The sequence below is a fragment of the Convolutriloba macropyga genome, chromosome 10 (genome assembly GCF_964194025.1).
Source record: "Convolutriloba macropyga chromosome 10, txConMacr16.3, whole genome shotgun sequence".
Lineage (NCBI taxonomy): Eukaryota > Metazoa > Xenacoelomorpha > Acoela > Convolutidae > Convolutriloba > Convolutriloba macropyga.
In genome coordinates, this window is record NC_134477.1 from 1022481 (window position 1) to 1036464 (window position 13984).

The 13984-nt window shown below is 34.0% G+C and overlaps 2 protein-coding genes across 3 annotated transcripts in view; both read right to left on the bottom strand.

Moving 5' to 3' along the window:
- Positions 1 to 456: 456 nt before the first annotated feature.
- Positions 457 to 9992, bottom strand: LOC142348223 (uncharacterized). The gene is made up of 3 exons (XM_075399500.1): positions 9675 to 9992; positions 4344 to 4551; positions 457 to 763 (listed from the first exon to the last, which is right to left on the bottom strand). The coding sequence occupies exons 1-3, from the start codon at positions 9717 to 9719 to the stop codon at positions 657 to 659; spliced, it is 360 nt and encodes a 119-aa protein (XP_075255615.1). The 5' UTR covers positions 9720 to 9992; the 3' UTR covers positions 457 to 656.
- A 2735-nt stretch (positions 9993 to 12727) lies between these two features.
- Positions 12728 to 13984, bottom strand: part of LOC142348331 (uncharacterized) — a 74298-nt gene continuing 73041 nt past the window's right edge. For both annotated transcript variants that reach the window (XM_075399640.1, XM_075399639.1), the window contains one exon: positions 12728 to 13473. In XM_075399640.1, coding sequence (XP_075255755.1) covers positions 13018 to 13473 — 456 coding nt within the window. In that variant the 3' untranslated portion in view covers positions 12728 to 13017. The remainder of the gene's footprint in view (positions 13474 to 13984) is intronic.

A 13984-nucleotide genomic window follows, 5' to 3' on the forward strand; every position in this document is an offset into this window, starting at 1 on the left:
AAAACGGCAGTGTATATTGCACCTTAAAACTTTGACCCCGTAGCAATTGTAGACTGATTTCAATAGAAAACGCCAAGTTATAGTTTAAAAGCAAAAGTTGAAAACTTTTTTGATATGCCATCAATCTAATAATTTTTGCCTCGAAAACAAATTTTTGTCAATTACGTTTTAAATTATGTCAATATATCTGTCATCAATTTCACTATAAGAATTTTTTTAAATTGAAGTATAAACAGTGTACTGGCCAGCAGTAAAAAAGCACAGAATTTCTTTTGACTGACAAAGGGCAGATTAACTCCTCCGCCAACCTTCGAGTGGTTTCAACGACAGACAGGGGCATCACAATCACTGATCCTGGCCTTATTTAGAAATAAGATTACTCTATCTGGGTGAACGTTGCTCCAAATGAACAATTCTGTATTATTCCCGTCATCTAGTCTGAATTGTAGAAAAAAAGAGTGGAAATCATTTTTTTAAGGCTGGCAATGCACGCCAAACAAGATTGAAACTTAAGTCAGATAGTTTATGTTAATTTTACAACCATCTTCGTAATTGCACAAAAGTTTCTCATCTGGACAATAAGCGCTTGATTGAACTAAGTGAGACGTGAATAGCGACTTGAGTTTCTTTCGTTTGTTTATTTGTTTGTTGTTTTGTTAGTGTACGAAGTAGAATCTGCCTGCTGGTCCTCTCTTTTCATCCTCAAACAATTCTCCATCTCTTGAATTCACTCCACCATCTTCAAAATCTGCTTCAAGGTCATCTAAACATGTTCGCATTGACAAGAAATGCGGATAAAACAGTTCTGAAGCGATTAATCTGTTTAATTTCAATAATCTGATAGCATCATTTAAATTGCTAGTCTTTTGAAATTGCTGATTAAGTTGCAGCGTTCCTGCTTTTGGGGCTTTCCGTTGGACCCAGTGCACCGAATCCCGGAAACCCTACCGGGAAACCCGGGAATCTTTACATGACCGGCAATATTGACATCCGGGTCGAGGTGTCACCGCAATTCAACGCAAAATCATGTAAGTTAAGCATTTTCAAAATACTTCAATCATTGCACTCTTCTATTTCCAATGGATTGGAAAATTTTTTGAAAAGATAAGCTCAGACAGGTATCAAGCTTGAGAAGGAAACGTATCTTAATCACTACTAATCAAAATTTTGTTTAGATTTTATCTTCGCAAATATGGTACACTAAACTAACAATCTGGTTATCTTTGTCGGGCCGTGCTTCTTTTAAAAAAATCAAACAAACTTTCAATTAAAAACAGTTTTTGTCTCCTATAGTCCAAACAAGGAGGCGTGGTTATATGCGTTCCTACATAATATTCCAACTCCACTCAACCACTTTTTTGACTTAATTGTCCCACAAATCAGGAAAAGATAGAAAGTTTTCAATAAATCACCTTCCGTTCGCAAATAATTTGTTTATCCATTTAAAAATCGCTTTAGCACTAACACTATACAAATGAAACAATAACTCAAAAGAATGCCAATGATTATCATTATGGAGCGTAAGAGACAAGATCGACAAACAAATCAATTAAAAACAAACAGCATTACTTACGACCAAAACTCAATATCTATCAATTGTACAGAAATTAATGAAAGAGGCAACATAGCATCAAATAGAAAATAAACTAAACAGAAAGATCAATAATTCACCGGACAAAATATAAGACCTGCATTTATTGAAGTTAAAAACTACCAAGTTGACAGAAAACAAAAAGAGGCAAAGTTAGAAAAAAAACTTTAACTTGCACTTTTCGAAAACACTTAAGTCAAAGTCATAAAAGCAAATAGTTATTATTTGAAACATTTCTATGGCTTTATTTAAACTTTTAAACAGAAACAAGGAGAACTGTTAATATCCAGAATCTCATACGACTACAAAAAGATCCAAAACAGACGACAATCAAATGTCGAGGACACAGTGTCGAAGGCTGTAGGATCAAAGTCAATTCACTGAAATATGGAATACGGCGATCGGCGACTTTGATATGTGATATGTGACATGTTGACACTAAGGATCTATTTGATGATCAAACAAGACAGCAAAATAGAACCTCACGACTTGGAAAGTGTCAAAAAAATTAACTCAAAACTAACCAAAAATAACGCCAATTAAAACATTTTTTAAAGAATAGAACAGCAATTAGGACTACAACATGTAGCACTTAAAATATCAGATCTTTCTATCTAATGATACTACGCTACAAAGCTGCAAAAAAGAGACCGAATTTTGTATAATATGATAGAATCTTTTAGAAGCCGTAAGACATTACAAGTTTAGGCCTTCATCTAAAAAACTGAAAAAAGTTTAAATTGTAACTGCTGAGGAAGCAAATTGTACAAGCCATTGCTCTAAGTCCAAAGGCTACACATTAACATTGTATAAAACATAGTTCAAAAGCTTACCATCAGTTACTTGCAATGGGTGTTGATGCCAAAAACTATGCTTTTAGCTGAAGTTGATATGTATGTTCATATTTTCATATTTTATTTTAAAAAAATGAACTGTCAAACAATTCAGTTTAATTTGAAATCTTTCTCGTTTGTAACCAAGATAAAATAACACTAAAAAGGCAAAACTACGTAATTTTAAAGTGCATCCGGCGACCCATTACAATTCGAACAGTTTTTGATCTATGAGGTTCCTCAGCTTGACCAGAGTTTGTCTTGCCCCTGCTGGGTCTCCCTTAGAATATGAAGAGAAATATCAAATATTACGAAATAGCTAATTTGACCGAACGGTCATTATAATTTAAATTGTTGAATTTTGGATACTTATTGATTTATATTACCACATAAGCATGAAGAATCAACTGAAAAGGTTAGATGTTTTAGCACTAAGTAGCTCTTTAGAAACCGAATAATTCAATTGGTTATTTATACAAGACTACAATAAAACATCATTCACCAAATTTCAATTCGATTTTTTTTTCATCGAAAAACTAATGGATAGGAATAAGACTAGCTCTGCTATCGCTGCATGGCAGCTAAAAAACGTAGTTGTTTTAAAACATTACGTAATAATTTTTTGGCTAAGGAAAATCATAATATAGCAAAAATAAAACAATTTTTTTAAATATCGGCTATACTTGCAAAAACCCGCAAAAAATTACTTCTTGATCATTTTCTTAGAAACCGAAGGTTCTTTTTTCTCCATATTTGAGTATTGGAAGACTGTGTCAGCAACTTTGGTCTGCAGTGGTTCTAATAGGAATCTTTAATGCCGTCTTTTATGAAGAAAGGGAGCAATGATGAGCTTTCAAAATTTCGGCTGATGAATTTGCAAACATAGTTGGTTCAAAAATTTTACAAATTATCTGCTATTCTTAATTTTAAAACCAATTTGACTAGCTTTAATGTTTTTTTTATTATTTCTCAGAAAAAAAATTATCAAAAATTAAGCAAAAACTGCTAAAAATATGAACAAACAACGGAGATTTGTCTAACGTTTTTAAATCTTTAAAACTCTTTAACTCCTTGGAAAACTCTAAATTCAAAAAAAAATTCTACTTAGAAGTTTTACGCTTGACAAACGTTCTAATGATACCACTCACAGTCCTGTACGAAGAATATATCGGTCGGCGAAAACTGACTGAATAAGAACAGTCGAGGATATAGCCCCCCCTCACCCCCTAAAGTGGGTCGGAACAGTAAAATGAACGCTTAAGAATAATGCGGTTGCGAACTGTACCCTAGAATAAAACGTTTGCGTGTGAGTGGCAGTGAGAAACGAATAGCTTCGCCGTCTAAATCATGCTTTTATTTGGAGTATGTAGCGATGGCAATACGGTGAAAAATATAATGAGATTGCATTCAAAACATTAATTATCAAAAGCTGTTCTTCAACCAGCCTGGTACCATGGAACCGTTTATATCAAAAATCTTCCAAACTAACATCACTCATATAACTCTCTTTCAATTATTTGATTTTATTTGAGAAAGTGGCAATATTGTTAAAGTGTCCAAAATTTGTAAAGAAATGCGATAAATTCAGTAAAATGCGACGATTTTTTGCAGCATTTTCAGCACCGCTTTATGCAAAAGGCCCTTAACACACATATCGACACGAGAGCAAACATTTGGGTCAAAGGTTTTTCCACCTGCAATCATAGAGTTTTCTATTCTCATTATTTAATAACGAGCTTTTTTATGTATGCTCGCACTTATAGCAGTTTTCCACCATATATGTTTAGGGAGCAAATTTCTACAAAATTGTTTATATCCGTCTCTGGTTTCCGCGAAACGCCCACACTGAGAAAATGAAAAAGAATGAAAAAGAAATGAAAAAATCTCTTTTATAGGAAGTAACGTCTTTTAAAACTTGCCAAGTTCCGCTCCCGTGTCATCTTCATCTGGCTCTTCCGCCCTCCTTTTGCCAAAAGAGGAGACAGCGAACCCAGGGTGGTATCCCCCATTGCCGTACCTCTTATCATCTGGCCCAACAGCCCCCACCTCTCCCTCACCCCTCTTGTGGTAGTAGCCAAAGAACTGGTTTCCCGTACCGAATCCAGAGGTTTCCACCACATACGAAGCCTAAAGTGCAGGAGTCTCTAAATCCCCGATTGATGAGCGCATGGTCGAGATGGTCCAATTTTAAAAAAATGCCCAAAAAAACATTACAACTTCAGTGTATCTTTCAGCGCAACTTTAAGAACAACACTTCAACCTTTTTCTGATATTTTTGGCGCTCTTCAGCGCATTCAGAACCTTGCTTACAGAGTCTCTGTTTAGTTAAGCATATTTCTATTAAAAAATTATAAATTTTCTTTAGGAAAATTTTTAAATCTCTACAATTTTTTCAGCGCAATTGAAAATTTTCAGCGCATTCAATGCAAATCTGTGTGCATGAGTGTGTATGTGCATATTTATATCTGCGAGTTAACGAGTGAGTGTGAGTATGTATATATAAGTGAGAGTGTGAGCGTGTGTCTATAACTCTCTAGTCAGGTTGGAAACTTCACTGCTGAGAGTGTTTGAAGTTTTTCCCGACTCCTTTTTGAATCCGGGCTTGGGATCAGCAAGGGCGGAGTTAATGAAATAAAGTAGTATAAATTAAGGAATTCTGCTATAGCACGTTAACAACTGTACTCTAACAGTTGTCCAAAACAAACAAAAAAAACATTACAAAATAAGATAAATCAACTTTAAATACATATGATACTGCTGAAAACTATCCAAAAAAAAACAAATTTTGTGATTTTCCCTTATTCTTCGTGTTGTTTTATCTTCGAACGGGCTGGAATTTGGAACTTGGGAAACAATTACACGTTGTCATAAACCGCATTTCTTTTAGCTGCAAAAATGCTTAACTGATTTTAAAGAAACTAATCGGATTCGGTGACGAAAAACTCAAAGAGTTTATTTGTCAAAGCGGCATGAAAGTCTTACTCCATGTGGTCTCGTAATAAATATAGCTCCTGGTTCAGTATTAAGGAAGTAGTTGAGGGATAATTAGGCAGTACTTAAAAGAAAAACTTAATTTTTGGCCCATTGACAATTGAAATAATTGAATTAATCATGATGCCTTGAAGAAAATTGGCCGCCCTTTCCAAGTAATATTGATAGCAACAAAGAAACGTTTGTCTATTATGAAACCGTTCGATTAAACGTTTGCCTCTTTAATTACTTCCAACTTTTCTGGTTTCAAAAAAGCAGTAGTTTGTTCTACTATAACATCCATCTTATTTTCGGAATCACTGACCGAAATTTGCGACATTCAAAAGGTCTTCCTCGACCTTCTCGAACTCACTTTGTTACCCAGCCGTCAGTGCGCAAATGGTAATTTTTATCAATAAAGACACCCCACCGCAGTTTATCATTTATTGGCAAAATTACTTGACTGATTTTAAAGAAAATAATTGGAATCGTTGGCGAAAAACTGAGAAATTTATATGTCAAAACGGATAGGAACAATTACTCTATGTGGGGTCTCTTATTTGTTTTACAAATCAACAGGAAATACGGTTGTCCACAAGGAAATTGTTCTGTTAAACTTTTGCCTCTTCGAATACCTCATGTTTTTCGGGTTTTTAAAAAGCACTAGTTTCTTCTGGTGTATCATTGAGAACGATAGAAAAGAACAATTATGTCAGCCAGGGATCTTAGAGAATTATATATTCAAAAAAACCATTGCCATAGACGAACTACAAAAATGGCTAAGACCTTGAATAGCATACAAGTTCCTTATTTTCGAATTGTGTCAAGGTACAATTTTACAAGTGTTGGGTTTACTTAAAGACCAATATCATAATTGAAAAAGCTTTAAAAACCTTGCAAAACTCGATGCGGTCTTATACGGTGCCCTACTACTTTTCGTAGTTTTTCGAACGTGTAAAAAGTTATAACCATTTGTGAATGGTAAAAAAATAAAATGAAAGATATAAAGGTTTTATTTTAACGGTGTTAGGAGGTCAGAATTGAGAAATAGGTGACAAAAAATTTGGCTCTGGTGCCGTGGAGAAGGTTTGGGGACTTATGGGGCGAAGTACGAAGTTGCCTTATTTTTTCGCGACGCAATGTAAGTCTTAGTTAGCTTTCAATGTATCGTCTAAGGTGGGCTACCTGAGAGTGTGTTCTTGTGTGTGTATGTGTTTGTGTCTGTTTGTGTGCGTATGTTTGCGTGGATGTGCGTCTTTATGTGTTGTCTAAGGGTGACTGTGTGTAAGTGTGTTTTTTGGCGCACTTGTTTCAAAGTTTCAGCAGATTTCAGCGCAATATTAAGAAAAGCATTTGTCTTGATATTACAGCCAATAAGTTTTACTCTAATATATGAAATCCTTGCAAGGAGAGCACTTAAAAGCGCTGAAAACTTGACAATTTTTGAAAAGTTGGAAGTACAAAATGAGCTGCGACAAAATTTCAGCGCGGCTCTGCACTTTTCAGCGCATTTCTTACAAAAGGGCTTAATAATGTTAATCAAATTTCTTCATCTCAAGGATGGAAAATGAAGCCAGAGTGGATTAGGTGATGAGAAGCAACCAAAAGAGCAGAGTTCATGAGTCAGGCAAGGCGAGAACAGTCTAAAACTGCGCTGTAAATTAAGAACATTCAAAGTAAATTAACAAAATTCTTTGAAAATGCTCGCAAAAACTTCTAGACCTTGGCAGATTGAAATCTGCCAACATTCTGGCCAATGTTTCTTTTTGTACTCTTTTAAGATTCAAACTGTTTTCTAAAATATGCAGGGCTCAAAGCAATTATAATTTATGCAATTCTCAGGTTAACATTTCATAGATAATTTTGGGAAAAAAAACAGAAAAATTCTATTGCTGTAACAAGAACATGCCTTTTGTCGTACTCATTATGAGAATTGTTTTTATTGAATGTTTAAACAATGAACTGCAAACTTGAATGTGCGTTGAAATTAAGCTACGAAGAATTGGTTTTTTATTGAATTTGAATTAAAGAAGAGTTTCAACCTGCAGGCTTAACATCTCATTTTGAGAAATCAACTGTAGCAATTATATTTTTTTACAGCATTAGAGCGTTTCGACCTATTCCTGGATTACTCTCGGTACGTTTAAAAGTAAAATAACATTTCAAAAGAAATTATCTCCATATAATTGTGTTCGTGGTACCATGTTAAAATTTATGTACAAGGTTAAAACATGTAATTTTAGGTTGAACAGATACTTTATCAAAGTTGGCCAATTTTCAAATGAAAATTTAGTGGTTTTTTCACCTTGAACAACTAGATCTTTTAAATGAGCTGAGTTTGAAGTATCGAGAATTACTTTTAATTTTGATTAAATTTATAACAAACAACCAAATGAATGAATAGTTAAAGAAGACAATTTCAGATCCGCAATTGCTTATGTTCACTTCGTCCACAACCAAAAAAAAAATTGTATCCGGAATAGCTTAAGGCCTTTCCAAGTTACAAAAACAGCAAAAATACACCTTGTGCTCAAAACTTATAATACTAGGAAAATAAAGTGATTGTTTTTGCCAATTCTTTTGTACGTCTGAATCACCACATCCCAAGACAATATCTATCTGCAGTCAAACAAAAATCTTTTTTGGTCTCATTCAGATGACAGTTTTTTTTAGAGCAGAAGGCTTATATGGAAACCCACAAACCATATATTTGCATATATATTTGTATATATGTATATATCCTAGCCATAGCACAATCTAGGAACACTTTTTTACCAATAGTGTTTTACCAATATTAGCAAAAGTGTACTTCACCAAGTCAAGACAGCTCTTGACAATGATTTTTCGTGACATTTTAGTCAAATTTTGGAAAATCTGACTCTGTTAATTTAAAATCACAATTTATTTTTGAATACTAGTTCGATTTCGTTGGACGAGACGCAAGTAAAAACGCAATGGTTCAAACTTAGCTCTGGCTTGCCAATGGTAGAATTTAATTGACCAAATATAAATCCAATGAATAAAATCCCTGCAAAATTTCTTATTATATTTTATTTAAAAAAACACAAAAATTAACAATTTCAAATCAAAATGCTTTTTTTTAAAAAGGTTTTTATTGCTCTAAAGTACAAGAGTGGCAGTGTCCGAAAAAAAATGCGACCGTTTTACAAGAAACGAGAATTTCTTTTCAAGATTTATTATGGAATTCCAAAAATTGCTTTCAAGAAAATTAATATAAATAAAGCTTTCCAATGACAATGTCTCATAAAAGTGCATTATCAATTTGTCTTCATTTACCACAGAAGACCCGTCAGTGCTCACAGAACAATTCATTTTTCTTGTCGTTATTTAATTTTCACTTGATAAAATCCTGATACCAAAAGAAAGAAGTTAAAAAAATCATTGTACTGATTTTAAATGTTACAAGTGAAAGTGCCACGCTTATGTGAACTTTTTATAAGTGTAGCAACTGTCTATCATCATTCCCTTTCTTATTGGTTTTTCTATTTCCAATGGAGGCATTCAAACTTTGACAAATTAAAATTTCTGGATAAACTATTGCGTCATTAGTTTTGCCTTACAATATTTATCTTTATTCAAATAGGTATTAACAAGAATTCCATAAAGCTCTTTGCCATTTTTGGATCTTCTCTCCCCCCCAAAGTCCTGTATAGCCGAAATTTAGACACCCCCGAAAATTAAGGTTTTGCTCCCTTCTGAGAGGGTTATTTGTTTTCATAATATTGTTCGTGGTATAATCAACAACCTTATATGCAACAATTTTCAAGAAAATTATAGTATTACACCCCGTAATTACTAAAGACGCAATAATAACAAGTTTTTGGTTAATTTTTGCATTATATACAGCAACTTATTGCTATAAACATATTATTTTCAAACCTCCGCTCTAGTAATATTTTCTAAATGCCTATTCACACGCATGCATGGGTTATAAATCACATACATTTATAATGATTAAACAGGGGGTGGGGGTGCCTAGTTTACAGGATGCGGTAGCGGAAAAGATCCCATGTGCTGTGATTAAAAGTAATGAAATTTTAAGTAATAGTATTTTAGTTTGTTAATTGTAAAAACAACTTTGTCTTTTTAAATCTTACTCACGTTAAAGCAGACTAAAATCAGAGTAAAAATGTTTCTCTGGCATGCGATATTCTGACAAAATCATACAACGAATCAGAGTAAAACTGACTCAAGTACTAAATCAGTACCGAAATGCACTAGTTGGTATGACCGGGAAAGCAGATTTAAAAATGACTCACCAGAATAATGAAAACAGAGACAAAATTAATTAAAGACAACCTCATTATGCGAGTTATAGACTCTGGCTATAGACTCAATATATACTTTTTATAACTGTGTCTGTCTGGATGTCTGGACCAGACTTGCAGAAAATATCAATTACAAGAATTTTGTGCAGAATAAATGAAGACTGGAACTCTTTTTTTTCTGGTGTGAGTATTATTTTATGACATATTAGTTGTAAAATGGATGTTGCTCTGATGATGAAAGGCGTCGTGCCATATGAGACAGATTAAAGACTTCTTCCCCAGTTGTTCTCCATTAATTTTAATATTGGCCCATAAAATGTGGCCATTATGACTACAGTAGTAGAATATTAATGGAACTCTTTAATGTCGCATTTAGTCACAAATTCAAATTCTTGATTTCTCTATATGAACTGAATTTTAATATGCCTGCAGAAAATAGGCTTGAAAAGTTATTTCAATATCAAGATGAGGTTTGGGCGAGAACCGGTTAAATATTAAAGACCCGGGTCGAAGAATAATAAAAAAATATGTAAGATAAGCGGTGAAAAGGTTGTTGTTTTCACCGCGAGTTTCGTACATAATTTTGCGGTGAATGGCGGTGAATGCCGTGAAATTATGTAAGTTCAACGCTAGAGGAGTCGGTGAACTTACAAAAAGTTACCACATTTCAACGCTTACTTCTTCCTAACGTCCTTACACGGGTTCCAACCTCTCACCCCTGCATGTCATCCACTCGTTTTCCCACTGCGCCAATTCTCTATACGTTTTAGGATACTTGCTTTAATTTTAAATCAATTTCACTCTCTTTCTGTAAAACGAGCGTATTGAATTTTTGTAAGAGTTGCCATTTTTAGCGGTGAAATTACATATTTTAGCCGTGAAATGTGGTGATTTATTTTGAGTTCACCGCTTACTCTAGTAATGAAATTATAAAAAATCACCACTTAGAACAAAGTGTCAAAAACATCTTATATTAAGGGGTAAGTTTAGAAAGGGTAAAATCTAACAATTCCTCCATTACTCCCCATAATCCACCTATCTTCCATGGTTATACCCGTCTAAAATTACCCCTAATCTTACATCTTTTTGACACTTTTTTCTAAGCAGTGAATATAGGTAATTTAATTTCATTCACCGCTTATCTCACATATTTTGGAAACTTTTTTTCCAAGCGGTGAAATAGTGTAACTTCACCGCTAAATTCAGCGGTAAAATTATGTAATTTCACCGCATTCAACGCTCATCTTACAAAATTTCCCGCTCTCACCGCTTATCTTACATAATTTTGCGTAGAATGGAGGTAACACCTCGACCCGTGGACCTGCTTGATTTTAGTATCAGACTCTTTTGAACTAATAATCAAGCATTTTCAAAGTGTTGCTTAATTTGGTTGCAAGTCTCCAGTTTCTATGTTTAGTAACATTTGACATGTATTAATTTTTGCTTTTTCGATTAGTTAGTCTTTGATCAAAATATCCCAATTAGTGTTAAGTTGAAAGCAGCTGGGTAGTAGTTTAAGAAAAAAAAAGTGGCCTGGAACAAAACGGTCTAGAAAAATATAACTCAGATACATTTTATGTCCGTTTGTTACATAGACGTCAAGAAGATTTCACCTGAGAAATAAGTTCACGTTATTTGCAAAAGTGTCGAATTTTGGCAGCTATTTTGGCAGCATTTTTACAGTTAACTAAAAATAACGTTAACATTTATATTAATGAATTAAACTAAAGTCAGTTAAGAAATATAATAAAAAACGATAAATGATTAAATGAGTAAAAGCGACCCTGAAATAATTTTGCATGCAGAAATATTCATTTCTTCGCATTTTGAAATAGTTTTTTTTATCGTCAGTGGTTTCTTCTCTTTACAAATTGGGAGATAAATTTGAGCTTACACGGATTTTTCTACTACAAAGAACATAATTGAGAGAAAGTTGTATAAAATGTTGCTTAGCTTTTAATTACCTATAGGTTGAACCAATTACCTAGTTGTTGCTTTAATGCGTTCTAATCGCTATATATTTCATAGATAATTTTTTAGGAAAATGAAATTGTCTGGGATGAGAAATCTCTATGAAACGGCTATCTTTTTGTACATTTTGCTTTGCGCGGGCTTTAATTTCACCGAGCTGTTCACTCAAATACTGGAAAATTATGAACCTATGTTGCCAAAATTTTAATTTGGTGGTCTAATATCCGGCAAATCTGAGGAAATTTTTCGAAAGGGATCTTCAAAGCAGCACCAACCTTTTTAAAGTGTCCATACGCTATATGGTAGCTAAAAAGTAAGAGGTTGACAATTCTTGTTAATCAAAACTTAGATTCTAAATGAGTCTTTTTATGGTTTTCACATTGCAAAGTTTGTATATTATCTTTGCATACTTAGAGCCAATATGTGATTTCGTCTGGAGAAATCATATATATATATATATATATATATATATATATATATATATATATATATATATGAACTCTTGTGAGTGGTAGAAAACATGGTATCCATATATAATCTCGTCGGAGATGCTTCCTCGTGAGGCAACTTTGATAGGTGGGCTTCGTTATAAGATATGGCAAACTTTGAAAAAGGTGACGCGTGTGAACTAATGACTATTGGTCTGGAAATTTATTACCAAATATTGTTAGTTTTTCAAATTGTTGCAACGCTCGTTGCGTACTCTAGTTTTAGATATATCAAAATTTGATGCAAATCCGTATTAAATTTGCTCACGGCAACGAGTTTTGAAGCACGCTTAAATTTCTAAACGTAAAACATGGGTCGCGGGAACAATTGTATGAAAAATCAGTATTTTTCTTTGAGAAATCAGACATTTAACAATGTCGGATAGGTTTAATTCTTCAATTTCTCCTCCTTCTGCACCAAAAATTGAGGAGTGCTTATATTCATGCAATGCCCTATAGGCTTGCTTTTTTAATTAAATAATGTGACATATCTATCCAAGTTCTACAAATAACTGTGTTATTAGTTACTTTGAGAGCAGAAAGCAGGTTGACCGTATCTTTAAGAAGAGCCATCGAGGAAAAAAGCGACAGATAATTCCAGTTTGAATGTGGCTTTTTAAATCATTGAGGCAACGTTGCAAAGTATCAGTAGACGTATACATAAATTAAGCAAAGCTCAGTAGAATATTTACAAGTCTTCCAGCGGAAGATATCACTTTAATCTGGTCCAAACGTGGTCTACATGAATTGTAAACAATTTGCAATGCCAATGTTTCAATACAGGAATGTGCACGGTTTAAAAAGTAATTAAATTTATGGCGAGTTGAAGAAAAATTCACTTTCTCTTCACTTTTTGTCGATAAATCTGATGTTTTCTAAAAATCATTCTCGCCCATTTTCAAAGATGTGTTCTCCGTTTGTGGTGCTTTTTCATCAATCAAATCAGCATAATCAACATATCCAATGGGTTCCTGTGGAGTTACCCGCTCATATGTTTGGATAGACGGCCCTGGTTTCAACTGGACACCCACTGTGGCAGAACTTGTGGCTGGCTCAACATAAGTAGGAGATTCATAAATGGCGTTTTCTCCGTTGGTTTTTGCAGGAATGCTTTCCGGCTGTGGTGCTGAATAGTATCCATAAGGGGTCTGATAGATACCATTGTCTGATACTCGTCTTTTTGGGAACCCTTCCTCTTCGGGTATTTGAGACTGGTTTACTGTAGGGGTAGTGCTGGTCCCTTGATAATCTGGACTGTTTAACAGGTCCAGATCCTCGTAGACATGGTCTTGGCTTGGCTGCTTAACTGGTTTGGGTGGCACTACTGGTTTCTAACAAAACGAAAGTAACTTTTTGAGATTTTTTGAACGACCTTCTATGAGCAGCTTGGTTTACAATCGGCCGGTCGAGATTTGTCTGTAATAGAAACGTTGATCATTTTCTATACTATGGCTCGTAGATTTCTTAAACTAGAGCGTTGGACAGATTATTAAGCAACATAGAAAAAAAAAGTTTTGCAGACCTTGACAGAGAGTTAAAAAAATTGGCCGCATTAGGAGAATATAAATGACACTGTATAAAAAACATCTGCACGTGTTTCAAGATACTGGTTATTCTAAAATTTTTTATTATAACTTGTCATAAATTACTGCGAAATTTTAGCCTACTAAGATCTTGTTAAAGCGTCCCATGTTAATTCAGGACAGTCAAGATCTAGCCCTCTTTGAAAAAAATGTATCTAAATTTGCTCCACTTTGTGAGCCTGTAAATTCACGGCTCTGATAACGCTGAATTCTGTAATCTACAGATTTACAGCATACTTTTTTAGTTTTTTTACAAACC